General features: G+C 23.0%; 1 protein-coding gene across 2 annotated transcripts in view; it reads right to left on the bottom strand.

Moving 5' to 3' along the window:
• Positions 1–6,625: 6,625 nt before the first annotated feature.
• Positions 6,626–18,963, bottom strand: part of LOC122510746 (leucine-rich repeat and calponin homology domain-containing protein) — a 60,458-nt gene continuing 48,120 nt past the window's right edge. The window contains exons 11-13 of one of the 2 annotated variants that reach the window (XM_043625616.1): positions 17,674–17,811; positions 17,505–17,582; positions 6,626–7,301 (exon numbers count right to left, since the gene is read on the bottom strand). In XM_043625616.1, coding sequence (XP_043481551.1) covers positions 7,149–7,301; positions 17,505–17,582; positions 17,674–17,811 — 369 coding nt within the window. In that variant the 3' untranslated portion in view covers positions 6,626–7,148. Of the gene's footprint in view, positions 7,302–14,349; positions 15,054–17,504; positions 17,583–17,673; positions 17,812–18,963 lie in introns of those variants that run through there. The other variant, XM_043625614.1, reaches the window with a different exon arrangement.

Below are 18,963 nucleotides of genomic sequence, written 5' to 3'. Positions count from 1 at the left end.
TATGTACATAGTTCTGTACTTTCGTCTAAATTTCGACAACAATGGACGAGTAAAAATGCTTGACGCTGCTCCATCTACGCCTGCTGCTAGACTACAAATGCCAGAGTCATCATTTCCCTTCATTTTTTCTACTCCAAATTTCAAATTTAATTATAAAACACTTTTTTATGAGCAATCGCGAAAAAAGAAACAAAAAACTACAAAAACTGAATCAGAAACTGTACAAAGAACACTTGCCACACTACACAATGGCGGAGTGACGCCATGACAGTTATGAAGTGAGCGCCAAGCGGAGAAAAACTGCACTAGAACGGTCACGTGACTGAAATTCGATTCGATAATCGATATATCGAAAATTCAAATTTGAAATTTGAAAAAATGAAAATAAATAGAATTTCTTGAATTAAAAAAGAAATCTTGTAGCTAAAAACGATTTTCAACAAAATTTCCATTCTTAATAATCATCACAAGCTGCATTTAATAATTACTTTTAAATTATTCATGTTTTACATGCAAATAAAATTTTAAATTTCGTCGAAAAACAAAATGGAAAAAAAGAAGAATTTGCCTATATTAAGGAAAACAACTGCTGGTATAATCAACAGAATTTACAAAATTGATACTTGCATAAAACAAGAAATATCTTGCCTCCTGCCTGTAATCTCGAGCCCGCATTAATAAAACATCTCTATTAAATTGAAGCACGCTAGTAATAAAGTATAATTTTCAAGTGTAATAAAATAATGTTCACTCGCGTTGAATATAATTTTTCTATCATAATAAATTGTCAAATTATATTATTCTAAAATATCCTCAAAGAGAATATATTTTTAATTAGTACTATCAAATATTCATAATTTAATCATATAATTTTATTATATCAGAAATTAATTTTTTTATTATTTATTTATTAAATCAATATTAATAATAATTATTATTAATAATTAATTTTCTTATTTATTAATTTATTAAATAAATATATTAAAAATTATTTTAATAATATAAAAAACACATTTACATATTCTTTTTAGTTAAATAATTAAATTCATAAATCTGTTTAATTAATTAATTACATTAATTAATTAACCAGATTTATGAATTTAATTATTTAACTAAAAAGAATATGTAATTATGTTTCTTTATAATTTATGTTTTTATGTTTTTATAATCTATATTTTTGTATAAATTTATTTTTATACAAAATGTTTGAAATTCTTTCATTTCAATTCTTTAATAAAATGAGCTAATCGAATTAATTATTAAAATTAGCTAATCTAATTATTTAAGAAATTAGTGAATCCAATTAATTAATGACATTAATTATAAAGCTTAATTAATTAAATGAAGTATAACAAATTAATTTCAAAAAATTTTCAAATTTCAATTATTTTTAATGTCTACTATATTTCAATAAAATTTCCCAAAGAAATTCAATTATTTAAAAAGAAATTTTTAAAAAATTCGTCTCAAGAATTCAATTATTTTCAAAAGTAATAAAATTCTTCGCAGAAATTCAATTATGTTAAAAAATTTACAAAAATTATCGTCGAAATTTCAATTATCTTTATAAATGATAAAAGTTTTCTCAAAAATTTAATTATTTTCAAAAACATTCCTCAATTCAATGATTTTTAATAATTTAATAAAAATTTCTAAAAGAATTCAATTTATAGTTAAAAAAAAATTTAATAAAATCCAACGCAAACTTTTAATTATTTCCATAAATAATAAAAATTTCCCAGGAATTCAATTATTTACAAACTATTTTCATATATTATTCAATTATTTTCATAAATAATAACATTTTTTACGGGGATTCAATTACTTTCATAAATAATAAAAGAATAAAACTCAATGCTGAATTTCAATTATTTTAAATAAACAATTTTAATGGAATTCCTCAAAAATGTAATTATTCTTAAAAATTTTATTAAAATTTATCAAAGAAATTTAATTATTTTAATAAACTTTGCTACAATTTATTCATTAGAATTTAAGTATTATTTTCAATACATTTTTAATTAAATTTCTTTAAAGAATAAAATTATTTTCCAAAATTTTAAGGAAATTCTTTGCATAACAATTCAATTTTTTCAAAATATTTTTAATAAAATTCTTCGCAGAAATCCAATTATGTTTAAAAATTTACAAAAACTCTCATCAAAATTTCAATTATCTTTATAAATAATAAAATTTTTCTCCAAAATTTAATTATTTTCGAAAATTTTAATAAAATTCTTGGCAAAATTTTAATATAATTTTTAATACAATTTTCATCAAAATTCTCGAAAAATAAAATTATTCTTGAAAATTTTATTAGAATTTGTCAAGAGAATTCAATTATTATTTTAAAAAAATTTAATATCATTCTTTATGAAAATTCAATTTTAAGAAACATTCAATTATTTAATAAAATATTTATTTTTATTCAAAATTCAATTAAATAATTGAATTTTCGTAGAATTTTCTAATAAATATTGATTTAATAAGTTATTGAATTTCAAATTTTTGAAAATCCTTATTTCTATAAAAAAATTGAAATATAGTATAACAATTAATAAATGTAATTAGTTAATCCAATTAATTTGTAAAATTAATTAATCCGGTTAACTAATTAAATTGTTGAATATAATTTAGTAATAAAATTAGCAAATCTAGTTTATTAATGGAATTAATTAATTCTGTTAATTAATTAAATTAGTTAATTAAATTAGCGAATCCAATTAAGTAATACAATTTCTTATCTAATTAATCAATAAAATTAGATAATCCGGATAATTAAGTAGATTATTCCAATTGTAATTAATAAATTTAGCTACTCCAATTAATTCATGAAATTCGTTAATCCAATTAAATAATAAAATTAGTTAATTTAATTAATTAGTGAAATAGATTAATCCTGTTAATTAATTGAAATTATCGAATTAAATGAAGTAATGAAATTATTTAATTCAATTAATTTATGAAGTTGGCTAATAAAACATCACAAAAATTTTATAGCGGTGATCGGTTTATTGTTTACACTGATATATTCAGTAATATATAATTGTATAAGGTATTGTGCACAACTATTATTTATATTAACAGTATAGTTGTCGTTGAAAGGTAGATTCATTGTATTGACTCGAAACATATTTTTATGGATTTGAAAAATATCAAATCCATTGACAGAAAACTTTGGCTGTTTGGAAACATTTAAAAAATCTGATAAACTCACTTTAATTATTATGATTATTATTAATAATATTGTTTATAAAATTAACAATGGCAGTCGAATGGAACGTATTAAAAAACATTTATCTAAATTCCAATTGAAAAAAGTTTCATCCAACTCGTGCAAGATAAGTACAATGCAATAATCTTTTAGTTACATGATTTTCTTTCTTTTTTTTCATTTTTTTTTCTTTTTCTTTTTTTGATTTAGTAAATTCACTCGAAGAACTTACTTTCAAATCTACATTTTATCGATATAACGAAATTGAAATTAATAATTTATACCTACATTATTTTTTTTGTTTAAGACTATCTATATGTCGCAGAAAGAAGTCGCGCAATATAAGAAAAACGTATAAAAGCATGCGCTTTGTCTGACTATTTTCAGACTTTTTGTTTTCCAAAAATCACATATTTTAAATTACACATTATTTTTTGACATTCCGAACCTAATTTAATTTAATTCTAAATTGACTCTAATGCCGTTTTCGTCTTAAGCAACTATGAAGGACTGAAAAAGTCTGTCAATGAGTATAATCGTTTTTTTTTTCTTAATTTCGAAGAAATTATGTTTCTGAATATCTCAGAAATTATTTAATTTCAACTATAATAAGAGAACAAATGCAAAATATACATTCTGGAAAATTCTGATGAAAAATCTCTTCAACCATATTTCTTTGGGGAATAATTTTTCAGAAATCGAATCAACGATAAATTTTCGAATCAACGAAAGAAGTTTTGAAGAAACGAATCAATGAAAAATATAAAAATTTTGTAGAGAATTCACACACAAAAAAAAAGGATTCGACAAATAGTTGACGAGTTTTCATCGATATACTGATAGGAAAATTTCTTGCTTAATCAAGAGTTTTCACGGCCCTCGACTCAAGAAAATAAAGGTACATCTTTGGCATAAATATACACAAATATTAAGCGATTATTGATACAAGCTGAATCAGCTTTTAAAAATTTGATTTCAAAATAGAAATCATTGTCTTCTTTCTGAAATCAGCACATCACAATATATGAGATCGCCTCTATACTTGATCTTTCTTTTGTTCTATGAAATTTGCTTCGCATTGCTTTCGATAAAGCAAATTATTTTTCTTTAAAAAACAAAATTGTCAAAAACGATTGATTTGCAAAAAAAAAAAAAAATCTTATTCGTAGTTACTAAAGAAATCTCTTATAGGCCTCAGTTCTGAATAAATCACAAAACTACATTTGAAACCTTTGCTATCGCTTGCTGGTGACTCAGATTTTCTAACTAACTTATCGACAACACACTCATTCTCACAGAATGTACTAAAAATTCAGTCAGATCATTTTTTTTTTTCTATACATAAAAAAAAATGTTTTTCACTCTTAAATTTCTCATTACGAAAAAATTCACTTTTTAAATAAGTATTGTACAATTATTGCACTATTGTCAAGAATTAAATAGACAATGAATCTCCGCACGAAAAAAATACTTCCTCTATGAGGAATTAGCAATATTTTCAGAGTAAATGACCTCACTAGACTTTTAGCATTACAAAAACAATAATTAACAATCACACTCTAAATATCAGAGAATTTTACAACTATATAATCAACGATTGAAGAAAAAATTTACTTTTTCAGCAAAATTTTTAAATATTTTCGCTTCGAAAATACGTACAATATTTTCTGATTAATTGCTCTAAACAGAAAAATTTGTAAATCGAAGAATTTTATTATTTTTTGTGTAAAAAAAATATTTTTTTTCTTATTAAAAAAAACAAATTTTAAAATATTTTCGCTTAGAAAATTTGTCTGAGACGAAAAAAAATATTTTTTACACAGCAAATAATAAAATTCTTCCTTTTACATTAATCAGAAATTTCTTTTTACAAATTTTCACTTCCAGAAATATTTATAAAGTTGATTAATAATGTATTCTTTCTTCTAATAAGAAAAAAAATAATTTTTTAAACAAATTTTTGAATATTTTTGCTTGGAAAATGTGTAAACAATTTTTCTTATAAATTACTATAAATAGAAACATTTTTTAATCAAATTTTCAAATATCTTCACTAGAAAAATTTGTCTAAGACGAAAAATATATTTTTTTACACAGCAAAAATAAAATTCTTCTGTTTACGTTAATTTGGAAAATTTTGTATAAATTTTCCAAGCAAAAATATTTGAAAATGTGTTTAGAAAATAACTTTTTTCTTCGAAAAAAAAAATTTTATGCAGCAAATAATAAAATTCATCTGTTTAAAATTTTGTCTATTCAAAGTAATTGAGCAGAAAATTTTTTTACGCATTTTCCAAGCGAAATATTTAAAAATTTACTTAAGAATTATATTCTTTCTTCATAAAAATATTTTTTTGCAAAGAAAATAGTAAAATTCTTCTGTTTACGTTAATCAGAAATTTTTTTTACAAATTTTCACTTACAAAAATATTTATATAGTTGATTAAAAAATATATTCTTTCTTCTAATAAGAAAAAAAATTATTTTTTAAACAAATTTTTGAATATTTTCGCTTGGAAAATGTGTAAACAAATTTTCTTATAAATTACTATAAATACAAACATTTTGTAATCAAATTTTTAAATATTTTTGCACAGAAAATTTGAAAACAATCTTACTGATCAACATAAACAATAAGTTTTAATATTTGCTGTGTAAAAAAAAAATATTCTTGTTTTTATTACAAGAAAAAAAATATTTTCCAAGCAAATTTTTTAATATTTTCGCTTGGAAAATTTGTACAAAATTTTTCTTCTAAGAAAAAAATATTCTTTTAAAAATTTTAATATTTTCCCTTGAAAAATGTGTAAAAAAAATGTTCTTATCAATTACTTTAAACAGAAAAATTTTGTAAAGAAATTTTCTTAAATATTTTCACATATAAAATTGTTACAAAATTTTTCTGATCAACGAAAACAGAATTTTAATATTTGTTACGTGTAAAAAATATATTTTTTGAAGCAAATTTTTAAATATTTTCGCTTGGAAAATTTGTACAATATATTTCTGATTAAACAGAAGAATTTTATTATTTGCTGCTTAAAAAAATTTCTTATTAGAAGAAAAAATGCATTTTAAAGCAAATTCTTAAATATTATCGCTTGGAAAATTCGTAGAATATTTTCTAATCAATTGTTTGAAGTAGAAAAATTTTATTATTTGCTGTATAAAAAATTCTTTTCTCTTCAGAAGAAAAAAATTTAAGTAAATTTTCAAATATTTTCGTTTAGAAAATTTGTAAAAAATTTGCAATTTGTAAAAAAAAATTTCTGATCAACTGTTTTGAACAGAAGAATTTTATTATTTACTGTATAAGAAAATATCTTTTTCTTCAATCGTTGATAATAGTTGAAAACTACACCGACCTCGCTTTAAAGGATAAAAATCTTTTATCTCTTTTCTTCTCTCTCTCTCTCAAAAGAAAACATTCGCATGCACTTCACATGAATGCTTTTTCGACTATATTCAAGTATAGTATATATTTTGAAAAAATGCATACTATTCTATTTGATTTCCGCTGTCTAGATTCATTCTATAAATATTAACACATCTCAATTTTGGACTTTCATAGAAAAGAAAAATTGGATTTTGTATTTTAAGTTTGAAATTTGATTAAAAATATTTCCTTAATCATTTGGCTATAACTATACACTTTTTTTCAGTGTATAACAATATAATTGTCATGGCAGGTGAAATTCTATTTTCACACGTATTTCTTTTTAAATCATCATCGGACTTCTATTTTCAAATTATAAAAAAATATCAGCAAATACTAAGTGAGCAACAAATTTTCGAAATAGTTATTTCTATTTCACTTTGTCAAGAGTTTTCTTTTTCGCAGCGTATTTTATCTTTCCTCGATTTTTTACACGCTTCAGTGTTCTCATATTCAAGAAGAACTCATTTATTTTGGTAGCATTTATGATGAACTAAACTAAGTGGGTATGTGATTGCTTAAATTCGCCGATGGTGAACTGTGAAGCGGTGATCGCGTCTGATGAAATCTCAATAGTTCAGCAACTGTCACAGCAACTCGCACGACTCCACGTCCGCCTTCCAAAACGTCGCTGGCACAACACACCAAATTCTAAAAACAAAATAAAAATTTTTTTTTTTAGAAAAAAATTCCATTTAAATTTTAAAAAAGAAAATTCGAGAGTAAAAAAATATATGCTTACGTAGGGGATGCAGCATCACAAATTCTAAACTGAAAGCATCTCATAATCAAGATTCATTCATAATTTTCATTCAATGACACTCTCTCTTCATATCTTCAAAATTATTTTCTTCCATTCATTTTTTTTCTTCCATCCAAAATTTTCAATGCTCTTCGAACTTTCAATTTTTTACTTCCATCAAAAATTTTCCATTCTCTTCAAACTTTCCACTTTTTTTCTTCCATTAAAAATTTTCAATTCACTTCAAACTTTCAATTCTTTTCTTCCACACAAAAAATGTTCACAAACTCAAAAGCTATTGTTTATGAAAAAAAAGCGTCAACCATATTAAAAAAATTCTTTATTAAAAATGGCAATGTTTTTACAGTCGTCATTATTAATAATATAGTATTGTAGCAGTAAACAATTTTCGGACAATTTTAATAAAAGAGAACATCTCTTTACAGTTTCAGACAATTTTCAATAAATATATTTTCTCTCTGCTTTTTTGACAAAATTTACCGAAATTTTCCGAAATTAAAAAAGTAATAGAATAAATTAAATATTCAATAAATAAAGAAAAGAAATTAATAAATTTTAATATTTATCTTTTACCAATTGACAATAATTAATAATAGTCAAATAATTAATTAATATACTTATCAATTCGTAAAAAATAAGAATTCTTGTCCTTCAAATATTCTGAAAGTTCAAATGAACAAAACTTTTTTATTTACTCTTCAATTAAAAATATTGCATTACGCCTTAAAAATTAATTTATAAAGAATTAAAAAATGTTTAGTTTACGTTTCTTATTTTTAACGCCAATTGGTAATTTTCGAAAATATTTATTACGAAAAAATATTTCGTTCAGAACGTTCAGAAATTTTGGAACATAATTTCTTAGTTTCTTTTTATTTATCAAAAATTTTTTTGAATAAAATTTAAAATAAAAAAAATTCATTTTGTTTTGCAAATTTAGAGAAAAAAAATAGGCACTTAAAATAAAAATCAGTCACAACTGATTTTTACCAATAAGCGTGAAAAATTTCAATCATATTGAAAACAAAATATAAACAGAAAATAAATTATGAAATAGAGATAAAAAAAAAAAATATTTTGATATAGAAAATAAATTATGAAATAGGGGTAGAAAAAATATTTTCATATAGAAAATAAATTGTGAAAATAGGGATAGAAAAAATATTCCTTTTTTTTGGAAAAATTTAACAAAAATTAACCTATTTAAGTACAAATATAGAAATGCTGTATTGCTTTAATTAAATATAAATATGGAAAGAAATGTGTGTGTACATCATAAATGCCAAATGGGCAAAATTCTAATAAATAGATAAATGCTTAATAAATAGCATATTTCTATTTATTATATAGCCTATATGATCTTTGAGAAAAAAAATTAATAAAGATCACTTAAACTAAACAAATTAAGACCAAGCACCGAGTAAAATGATAATTTACACGCGATAAAAAATTAACATCAACAAACTACGTATATAATATAATATATTATAAAATCATTATCTTAATAATAATACCTTTCGATTTTTTTTTTATTTTGCACTAATATTATACTGATCAAATATAATGCAACGGAATGGTAATTCTTAAATAACTCTTTTTTTTCCAACCCTCACTGTTTAAAAACAATTTTTTTTTTATTAAAATAAACGATTACTGGTCTATTAATAAATATTTCAAAGCCTCTCTTTAATAAAATTTGTATTTCAATAATAAAAAAAAAATTTTTTTGTTAAAATAAAAATTAATTAATTAATTAATTAATTAATTTTTTTTATGGTAATTTTTAATTTTATTTTTATTAACAAAATAGGCCAGATAATATTTTTTCCTTAAAAATTGGACAATAGACAAGCAATCGGTTATTTGAATAAAATAAATTTCTTTTTCAGTGCAATCGCCGAATTTCGCGTTTTTTCCGCACCAGATAACGAAAAACTACAACTCGATAAAATTTTCTTCCTCAAGATTCAAAAAGCAAAAAAAAAAAAAAAAAAAATTAACAACCATTCCGCATCCTTTTAATTTAGATACAGTCTTACATTGCGTTTACTTATTATAATCATTTTGGGGGGTTCCACTAGACTAATACTGAATGATGTAATCACTGTTTCAGAGATAATTGTTAAAAACTTCATCGTTTTTTGAGAAGTTATTTTTGAATTGTTCATAAGTATTGTATAAGAAAAGTTAGTCTTCTATAGAATAGTAATTTGTATTTTTCTTTATCAAAAAATCTAGTCACAAAAAGTGTGCGACTATTATGTTTCAATTGAAGATATGAAATAGATAATAATACGTATATAATATAAGAAAGTTGCAATGGAAGGATTTCGTTCTCAAAATGAACGGTTTCTGACTAGAAAAGAATACGCAATAACAAAGACTAGCATCAGAAATATTTAGCTCCAGCTATTGCAAAAATGTAACCATTCCATCGATTCGGTAATAATATGCGATTACATACATCTTTTCTTAGTTCTTTTGTTTTCTTTAAAAATAAGTTCTCGCCTCCTCTTTTCTTTTCTTTTCTTTTTTTTTCTTTAAGATAATATAGCTGTAGAGTAAACTCGTGCGTACATTTATATTATATATTGTATATATATTTATGATAATATAGTTCGCTATAGTGATAGAGGCAACGTACACTGAATTCCATCAGTTCAATATTCACTTAAAATTATTTCATTTTCACTCGATTTTTTTTTCCTTTTTTTGCATGAACTTTATTCTGATGGGAATTTGAAGAAGTATTTGAAAAAACAGTTGAAAATAATTTCGAACAATTGCGAAATAATTCCAAACAATCGAAAATAATTTAAAAATATGGAAAATAATTTCAAAATGTTGAAAATAATTTTAAAATATTGAATGTAATTTAAAATACATTGAAAATAATTCCAAACAATTCTAAACAATCCAAAACAATTTCAAACGATTGAAAATATTTAAAATAATTTCAAACAATAATTGAAAAAAATTTCAAAATGTTAAAAATAATTTTAAAATATTAAAAATAATTTTAAAATATTGAAAATAATTCAAAATAGTTTCAAAATATGAAAAATAATTCCAAACAATCAAAAATAGTTTCAAAATATGGAAAATAATTCCAAACAATTAAAATGAATTTCAAATAATTGCAATTATTTTCAAAATATTGAAATTAATTCGAAACAATTGAAAATAATTTAAAAATATTGAAAATAATCTAAAAATGTTCAAAATAATTTCATACAATAATTGAAACTAATTTTAAAATATTGAAAATTGTTTAAAGTATTCGAAAATAATCGAAAACAGTTTCAAAATATGGAAAAAAATTTCAAATAATTGAAATTAATTTCAAAATATTGAAAATAATCTGGAAATATTGAAAATAATCTGGAAATATTGAAAATATTTTTAAACAATAAATGATAATAATTTAAAAATATTGAAAATAATTCCAAACAATCGAAAATAATCGAAAATAGTTTTAAAATATGGAATGAATTTGAAATAATTGAAATTAATTTCAAAATATTGAAAATAATTCCAAACAATCGAAAATAGTTTCAAAATATGATAAATAATTCCAAACAATCGAAAATAGTTTCAAAATATGGAAAATAATTCCAAACAATAATTGTAATCAATTTCAAATAATTGAAATTATTTTCAAAATATTAAAAGTTATTTTGAAACAATTGAAAACAATTTTAAAATATTGAAAATAATCTTAAAAAAATTGGAAATAATTTCAAACAATAATTGAAAATAATTTTAAAATATTGAAAATAATTCCAAATAATCGAAAATAGTTTCAAAATATAGAAAATAATTTGAAACAATTGAAAACATCATTTTTTTTCTTTTGGCAAAATGAACCGAAGTTTTAATGAAACGAAAATAAAACAAAAAATTATTCCTCAATAATTTGAAAATAATAACTTGATATGTGAATCAATATTTCAGAATAAATTTTGTTTTAGAAAAATTTTTCTACTTCCAAACATGATAATTTTTTATACTCTACTCTCAAAAATACATCAGATTTTAAATAATTTCCGATAATAAAATAAAAATAAATTATTCTTTGAAATTTTTTCAACAATAATCAGTAATAAATAAAAAAATACATATTTTCAACTATTTCACCTAAACTTCAATTTTCCCCGTTCACGCATTCTGAAGCTTTCTTCTCAATAATAATATGCAAATATTCGAATTGCGTTACACATAATTATTTAAATCATAGTGTTTAGACATTTATTCTCTGTGTGTGTTTTTTTGTACGAAAATAAAATAGCAGACAACAGGCACCATTTCTCTAAACTACATTTATATATTATAAAAAACGAACGTCCCGTTTCTTTCACAATGTACAGAATAACGAAACAAAAGAAATTCTACCAAATAATAAAGATTAAAGAAAAAGAGACACCCTCGACGGAGAAAAATTTTTCTTTCATAAAAGAAATTGTCATTATTAATGAAATATTTCTAGCACCATATTCTACATACCAATTATTACCATTCTAAATCACAGACCTAACATGTTTTTTTTTGTTTTCGCAAATCGCAAACGCGTCTTGGTCAAATCCTATAAAGAGGTATGATTCTACCATTGAAGGCATTTCGAATTCCTGCAGAGTCTTTTTACAGTGACTCGTAAAATAAATTTTGTTTGACTCTTTCCATTGAGTCGCAAAAGAAAAACTAAAATTAACAATTCCTTAATATTCTCGACCAGCGAATATAGTAAAATACAATTTTCTTTTTTTTGTCAACTCCATTTCGTGTTGTGAATGTTTAACTCAAATAATGACTTTTGAAAGAAATTGCGAGTAAAATTGCAAATTTAACTAATTTGAAGAAAACAATACTAGAGTAACCCCTTGTATTGAGCAAGTGATTTAATCTGATTTTTTTCCCTTTTATTTCGAGAGAGTGCTCTTGTCTGGTAGTTTCTCTTTTTCCCCGATTTTTCTCATTCATACCCTACATTTATCTTTTTTCCATCTTCTATTAAAATTATCCATTTTTTCATAGAACAAGTTTTTGGAAATCAAACATTATTCTTAACTAATAACCGAAAATTTTGTAACTAATTTCAATTTTCTTTTTCTCTGTATTTTCGTTTTTTTTTGCATATTTTTCGTATTTAGAATTTTCATTTTTTTTTGTACTTTTCGTATTTTTGTCGCTTTTTTTCTCGCTTTTCGTATTTTTTTCGTACTTTTCATGTGACAAAAACTTGAATTCTACAAAAAAATGTTTATCCTATCGTTATAATAATAAATGCCCAACAGCTACGGAAATAGCAACGTAACAAGCTGCCGATAATGACCCTGATATTTAAAAATTCCACTGAACAATTTTTGACTAAAGCACCTTATAAAATAAATGTGACGGAACATACACACGAAAATTCATTAAAATAAGTGATAATTAAAACTAAATTATAAAATAAAGAAAAAAATTTAAATATAGGTAACTTCTTTATAAATACTCGGTTTTTAAATGCTTTTAAGCATATCGTAGTAACTATACTGAGAAAACATATTTTATATGTCGTTTTAAAAACATAGCATATAATTTAATAAGGCTCCATTTAATTTTTTATCTCTTTCTTATTTTCACTATTTAGTTAAAAGGTTTTTAATTTTTTTTTCCATAACATAAAACTCTTTTTTCAATAAAAACGAAAACATAAAATAATCCATGAATAACAAAACAAAAGTGAATAAATTATTTAATTTACAATTAATGTTTATTCATTCTTTTTAAAACTAAGGAAGAAATCATTTCCTTTTTCAATATTTCTCCAAAATATTTCTTCAATATTAATTCAATACGTTTCAATAATTATTCGGATTTCAAGTATTATTCTCTTTTTTTCGAAAAAAACGAAAAAGAAATATAATTTACGAATAATAAAACAAAAATGAATAAACTATTTAATTTACAATCAATTGTCATTCATTTTCTTTTAAAATTAAAAAGTAAATCATTTCTCTTTTTAAAATTTTTCCAATATTTCTCCAAAATTTTTCCAATGTTTCCCCAAAATTTTTTCAATCTTTATTCAATATTTTTTCAATAATTACTCGGATTTCAAGTATTATTCTTTTTTTTTCGAAAAAAATATATAATCCACAAATAACAAAACAAAAATGAATAAATTATTTAATTTACAATTAACTTTTACTCATTTCACTTTAAAACTAACAAAGAAATAATTTCCTTTTATCAATAATTATTCAGAATGATTAATGAAAAAAATAAAAACACGAATAAAAAAAGACAAATAGAGACATAATCTCTACTCATAAGTTGAAAAATTAAATGGAGCCGTTTGTGTTTAAAATAAAATTAAAAAGAAAACGAAATAAATAGTGTTTTGAGAAACATTCGATGTTCTCATAAGTACATACATTCTTGAAGCGTTTTGATAAAAAATCTTAATACAAAAACATCTCCGTCTGCGGAGAAAATGCTCGAGCTTTAAAATCAGTCATGAACAGTAGTGTGTTGAAAATAAATTCAGTCAAAGAATCTTTGCACATTTACTTCTACCGTTTTTTGTTTCTAATATCGAATATCAAATATTATGTATGAAATATCTAATAAATAATTTCTTTTATAAATATTCAATAAAAAAAAATTCGTTTAACAATTTTATTTTTATTTATTTTTATTTAAAGTATTAACGGGAGAATTTTTCAGAAATTTCCTTTAAATATTTTAAATCCAAGAAGAAAAACACTGAAATTCCTTCAAATTAACACTGGCGGAATTCACAACGTTTATGATTGACAAATAAGGAGAAAAAATATTTTTGTACTAAATTTTTATAATTTTTCCCTTGAGAAGTATTTTTTCTACAAATCTTTCTTCTCAATTATTTTTAAATAATAAATAGGAAAATTTAGAGAAAAATTTTATTATTTCCCGTGTGAAAAATATTTTTTTGAATTAAACGTCAATATTATAAAATATAAACCTTGTGAACTTAGATTCAAATTATTTCTTTAACTTTTTGAAAAATAAAAAAGTAAAACTACCAACGAAAACAGTGCCAAAGATTTCCGATTCGCCTTTATTTTCACCGCACTCTGAAAAAATGTAGTTTCCTAAAGTATCAAAAATGCACTAGTGCTTGCTAAGTGAATCGAATTACTAATTTTGCAATCTAATAATGCACTTTTATAAAAAAAAAAAAAAAATAGAAATGAAACACAGCCGGCAGTTTCGTTCTAGCGCATGATACCTATAGAAAATAGAAAGCCGCTACATTCGTTTGTTCGTTTTTGATTTTACTTCTCGTTTCTTTCAATTTGTGATTTTTAGCTCTATCAATATTTCTGCAAGCCCTTATTTTTTTTCCTTCTCTTTTTTTTGAGAGAGATTTTTTTTTCTTTCTTTTAGTTAGGAAGAGGAAAAATATAGAGAAGAGCCAAGACAGATAAGAACGTAGCAAAAAGCGTCGCGGATAAGACACGGTCCTGAATCATAGGGGATGAACCTGTGGCTGGTTTCTTGATGCCTTCTTCTTCATGAAGAAGAAGAAGAGCTGAAACTAGTCGGCCCAGAGCCTCCAGACCGTACGCGTCCATGTAACCGACGTCCATGATTGCATCCGCGTCCATTAACATCTCCTGCAACCAACAACGTTACTACTCAGTCCCAATTCTACACGTTTATTTGTTTATCATTTTTATCATAGATATTAGAATTTTTATTTTTTTGGGGTCGGCCCTTTTTTGCCAATTTTAATTTCAATTTCAATTTCAATTTGTAAATTCATCAAATTTTTTGTAAAAAAATTGCACTGTATACAAGTGGTTCGTATTTTATTTTCAAGTACAATTTATAATTGAGTTTAAAACCAATATATTTTTAGAAGTTGAAAAGAAAAATCATAGTAAATATTCAATTGCTCTGTATTTTTTTTAATCCTTTCTTGAAAATTGCACTATTTTGTAGAATCAGAAAAAAAGCAAAGTACGAAATTCACTGATTCACTAAAAATAAAGTAACTAAAAATTAAATTCGACACAATTCTAGTATTTAAAATTTACTTAAATTTTATCCATAAAAATATGTGAAAAATCGAAAAGTGTCCTTTTATCACATATTTTTATGGACAAAATTTAATTTTCATTCAATCTTTTTTTTTCTCAATTTTATATTTACTTAACAGACTGTCAAAGTTGATGTGATTTTTTCATTGCAGTTTCTGTGTAAAAAATAGTACCAACTTTGACACCCTTTCAATAGCAACGTTTACCGAATTATTTTTCCGTTTTATAAATTTATTTTCCTTCATTTAAATTTGTTTAAATATAATAAGTAAAATTTAAAAAAAAGTCTAATAAGCAATATTGGTTTTAAACTGTCATTTAAATTGTATATTTACAAAATGTCTAGCACTAACGTAAGGAGGTTTTTTAAAAAAAAATTCAGTAAGACTTAGAATATCCCAAAAGAAAGCAATGAAACACAAAAGCAATTTCTTCTAGGCGCATGCAAACTAAAGCTCACTGACCATATTTACGTGATCGACCCTTTAACCACAACTAATTATTTTTTTTCCTACAAAAAAACATATATTTTAATGAATATTGTCTCTGACTCTTTTTTTTAATACAGAAAATTAGATACAATTTCTTAATTCAATGAACGGTGAATAGGGACTGACTAGTAGTTGTTGGCAAGCTTGCCGATGTGAATGGGATTAGAAAACAGTACATATACATAAAAATATAACTGTCCGGTGAATATAAATTGTTTACAATTACAATACTAAATAAACAATTTAAATTGTTTATTCCAATAACGAAAAAAAAGTTTCAATCACTTCCCTTATGTAGCTATCGAGAATATTGATTTTTAACAAAAATGTTTTATTATCGAGAAAATTTATTATTTCTCGTAAAATACTTCTCGTAAAATACTTAGAGGACTTACCTCAGATTATAAAATTTAATTTCTACAAGTGCTCTTTATTTAAGTGTTATTTAATGAAAAATGTGTCATTTAATCAAAACGGAAATTAGGAAATAATTTAAAATTGGGAATTTGAAACTTAGGTGTTTAAAACTTAGGAAATAAGATAATTAAAATTAGATGAATACTTGGCAAATGAATATTTGGCAAATTTCATGTGAATTTTTTTTTGCGAATTTCTCATGAGATGATAAGATTGAAAATTGAGAAACTGAGAGCAATTGAAGTATAATTTCTATCTTAACAATCAAAATTGTTAGACTTTTCAAATTGCCGCAGAGATTTATTTTCAACTTAATTTTTATATAATTTTATTCAAATGAATAAAGAAATTCTTTTTAATATTTAACTCTCGTATTCTTATTTTCAATCATAGTCAGATTACCACACTCTTGAATGTACCAATAAATGAATTACCTTTTTACAATTGTTTAATAAATTCCAATGAATTAATCTTTTCAAAAAGCAGAAAATTTATTTTTCATCAAATTTACTTTTTTTTAGAAATTTCTTTCTTTATAAAAGAAATAATCTTTTAGTACTAAATATTAAATACTCTTTTCAGGCCTCGGATCAAAGAAAATATTTTTAGACGATTCAAAAGTACGAAAAAAGTCGTTTACTTTCTTGAATATTCAATTAAAGAATCCATGTTCTTTATTAAATTATTTTACTCTTTAGAAATCTAAACATTTAAATTTTAATAAACGTTTAAACGAAATGAATAATTGTTTATTAAATTTATTTATAATCCAGTAAAAATTGATTTATAATTTTTATTCTCTGTTTATTCATTGAATCACTGTTTATTGTTTGCAACATATAATAAAACTAAACTTTCAAACGAACTGAATAAATGTTTATCAAATTAAAATTAAATTTCTACTAAATTATACATCACTGTTTTTTCATTGAAACATTTAATAAAATTAAACGTTTAAACGAAGTGAATAAATGTTTATTGTCTGTTGGTACCATTAAGTAAGTCCATTCAAGAGCGAAATCTTCTGACATTGCTGGTTCATGCATGGTAATTGCACTTGAGCAAAAGGAAAAGAGCCACGACGAGAGAGGAACAAAATTTTTTTTTATCAACTTACCTCATCAACTCCAATCTTTCTGCATGCCTCTAGGAAATTGTCCACATTCCTCCTACATCTCGCCATGGTGAGCTTAGGCTAAAAATAGATGAACGGAGGGTTTAATTATTTTCGTCTCTCTCTCTCTCTAAGGAAGGGAGTCTATTAAATGGAAAACGGAAGTACTTACAACTGCCGGAGAAGGAACGTGAATACTAGCAACCGATCGAGGACGAACATGATTTGCCAAATGGCAAAGAACAACACCATCAGTCAGAGCGGAGGCGAGATCCTCCGGTAATGCCATTTTTAATCTCGTTTCAATATGCTGAAATTTGACGAAATTATTATTTTTATTCTTAAAATTAATACTATTTCAGGGTTGCAACAAAAAATTCATTTCGTTTCTCTCTGGCTCTTTGAATTTTGACTTTTTCCCTGACCCTAAAAAAAATATTCATTCTAAAAATCATATAATCACTCTAAAAATTATTTGATATACAAAAAACTGTCCCTAAAGTTAGTGTCGAAAACTATTTAGAGTTTTTAGAAACAAAATCACTAATTTCACTTTCCTTAATCATCTAGGGAATTAAAAAAATGTTGAGGGCAATTTTTCTTAATTGTCCTCAATTAATTCTAAAAAACTTTAATTTAATTCTAAAATCCTTGACAATTATTTGATTCTTTGCGATTTCGGAAAAACTTATTTTTTAGTTCAGTCTTGGCGCTAAATTCAGGGATTTCAAAAAATTATTTCAAATACATTTCCTTGTGAATATCTTTAATTGTAAAATTATTCGAAACATAAAGAATTTTTTGCCATAAATATTTAATCATTACCATTATTTTTCCACACGAAAAATGATTTTCAAAAATTTCAAATTTCAAACCTCTTGAAATTTATTAATTTATAAGATTTGATACTGTAAGTTATTAAAAATTATTTTCAAGATTTCAATTAAATTATTTTCCAGAATTTTTAACTATAATTATTTTTAATAATTTCTGAAAAATTTCTTTGAGAATTCAATTATTGAAAAAAAAAGAAAGTTCACTTAATTTTTTAGAGCTGATACAAAAATTTGATTTTGTTTTTCCTCGATTTTTCCCTGATTATCAGATAGAATCTTGACTATTAATTAAAAATTTATAAATTATTTTCAAAAATTTAAAATTTAAAACTTTCTGAAATTCAATTATTAATAGAAATTGCGAAAGCAACTCTTCCAAAATTCAATTATTGTTTGAATTTTTAATAAAATGAGTCACTTTTTAATTTATAAATAATTTTATGAAAGTTTTTTAAGTAGATATAAAATTAGTAAAAATAATTTCAATTTTATATGAAAAGTTCAATTATCAGAAATAGAAAAAATCGCTAAAGATTTAAAAAAGTGTAAATGAACCACGTTTTTTAATATTTTGTTTAAAATTTGAATTTTGCTAGAAAATATTTATTTGCTAATTTAGAAAATTA

Source organism: Leptopilina heterotoma, unplaced genomic scaffold (genome assembly GCF_015476425.1).
Source record: "Leptopilina heterotoma isolate Lh14 unplaced genomic scaffold, ASM1547642v1 Lhet_73, whole genome shotgun sequence".
NCBI lineage: Eukaryota > Metazoa > Arthropoda > Insecta > Hymenoptera > Figitidae > Leptopilina > Leptopilina heterotoma.
The sequence above is the reverse complement of the archived record's forward strand: the minus strand, read 5'-3'. Positions and strand labels throughout refer to the sequence as shown.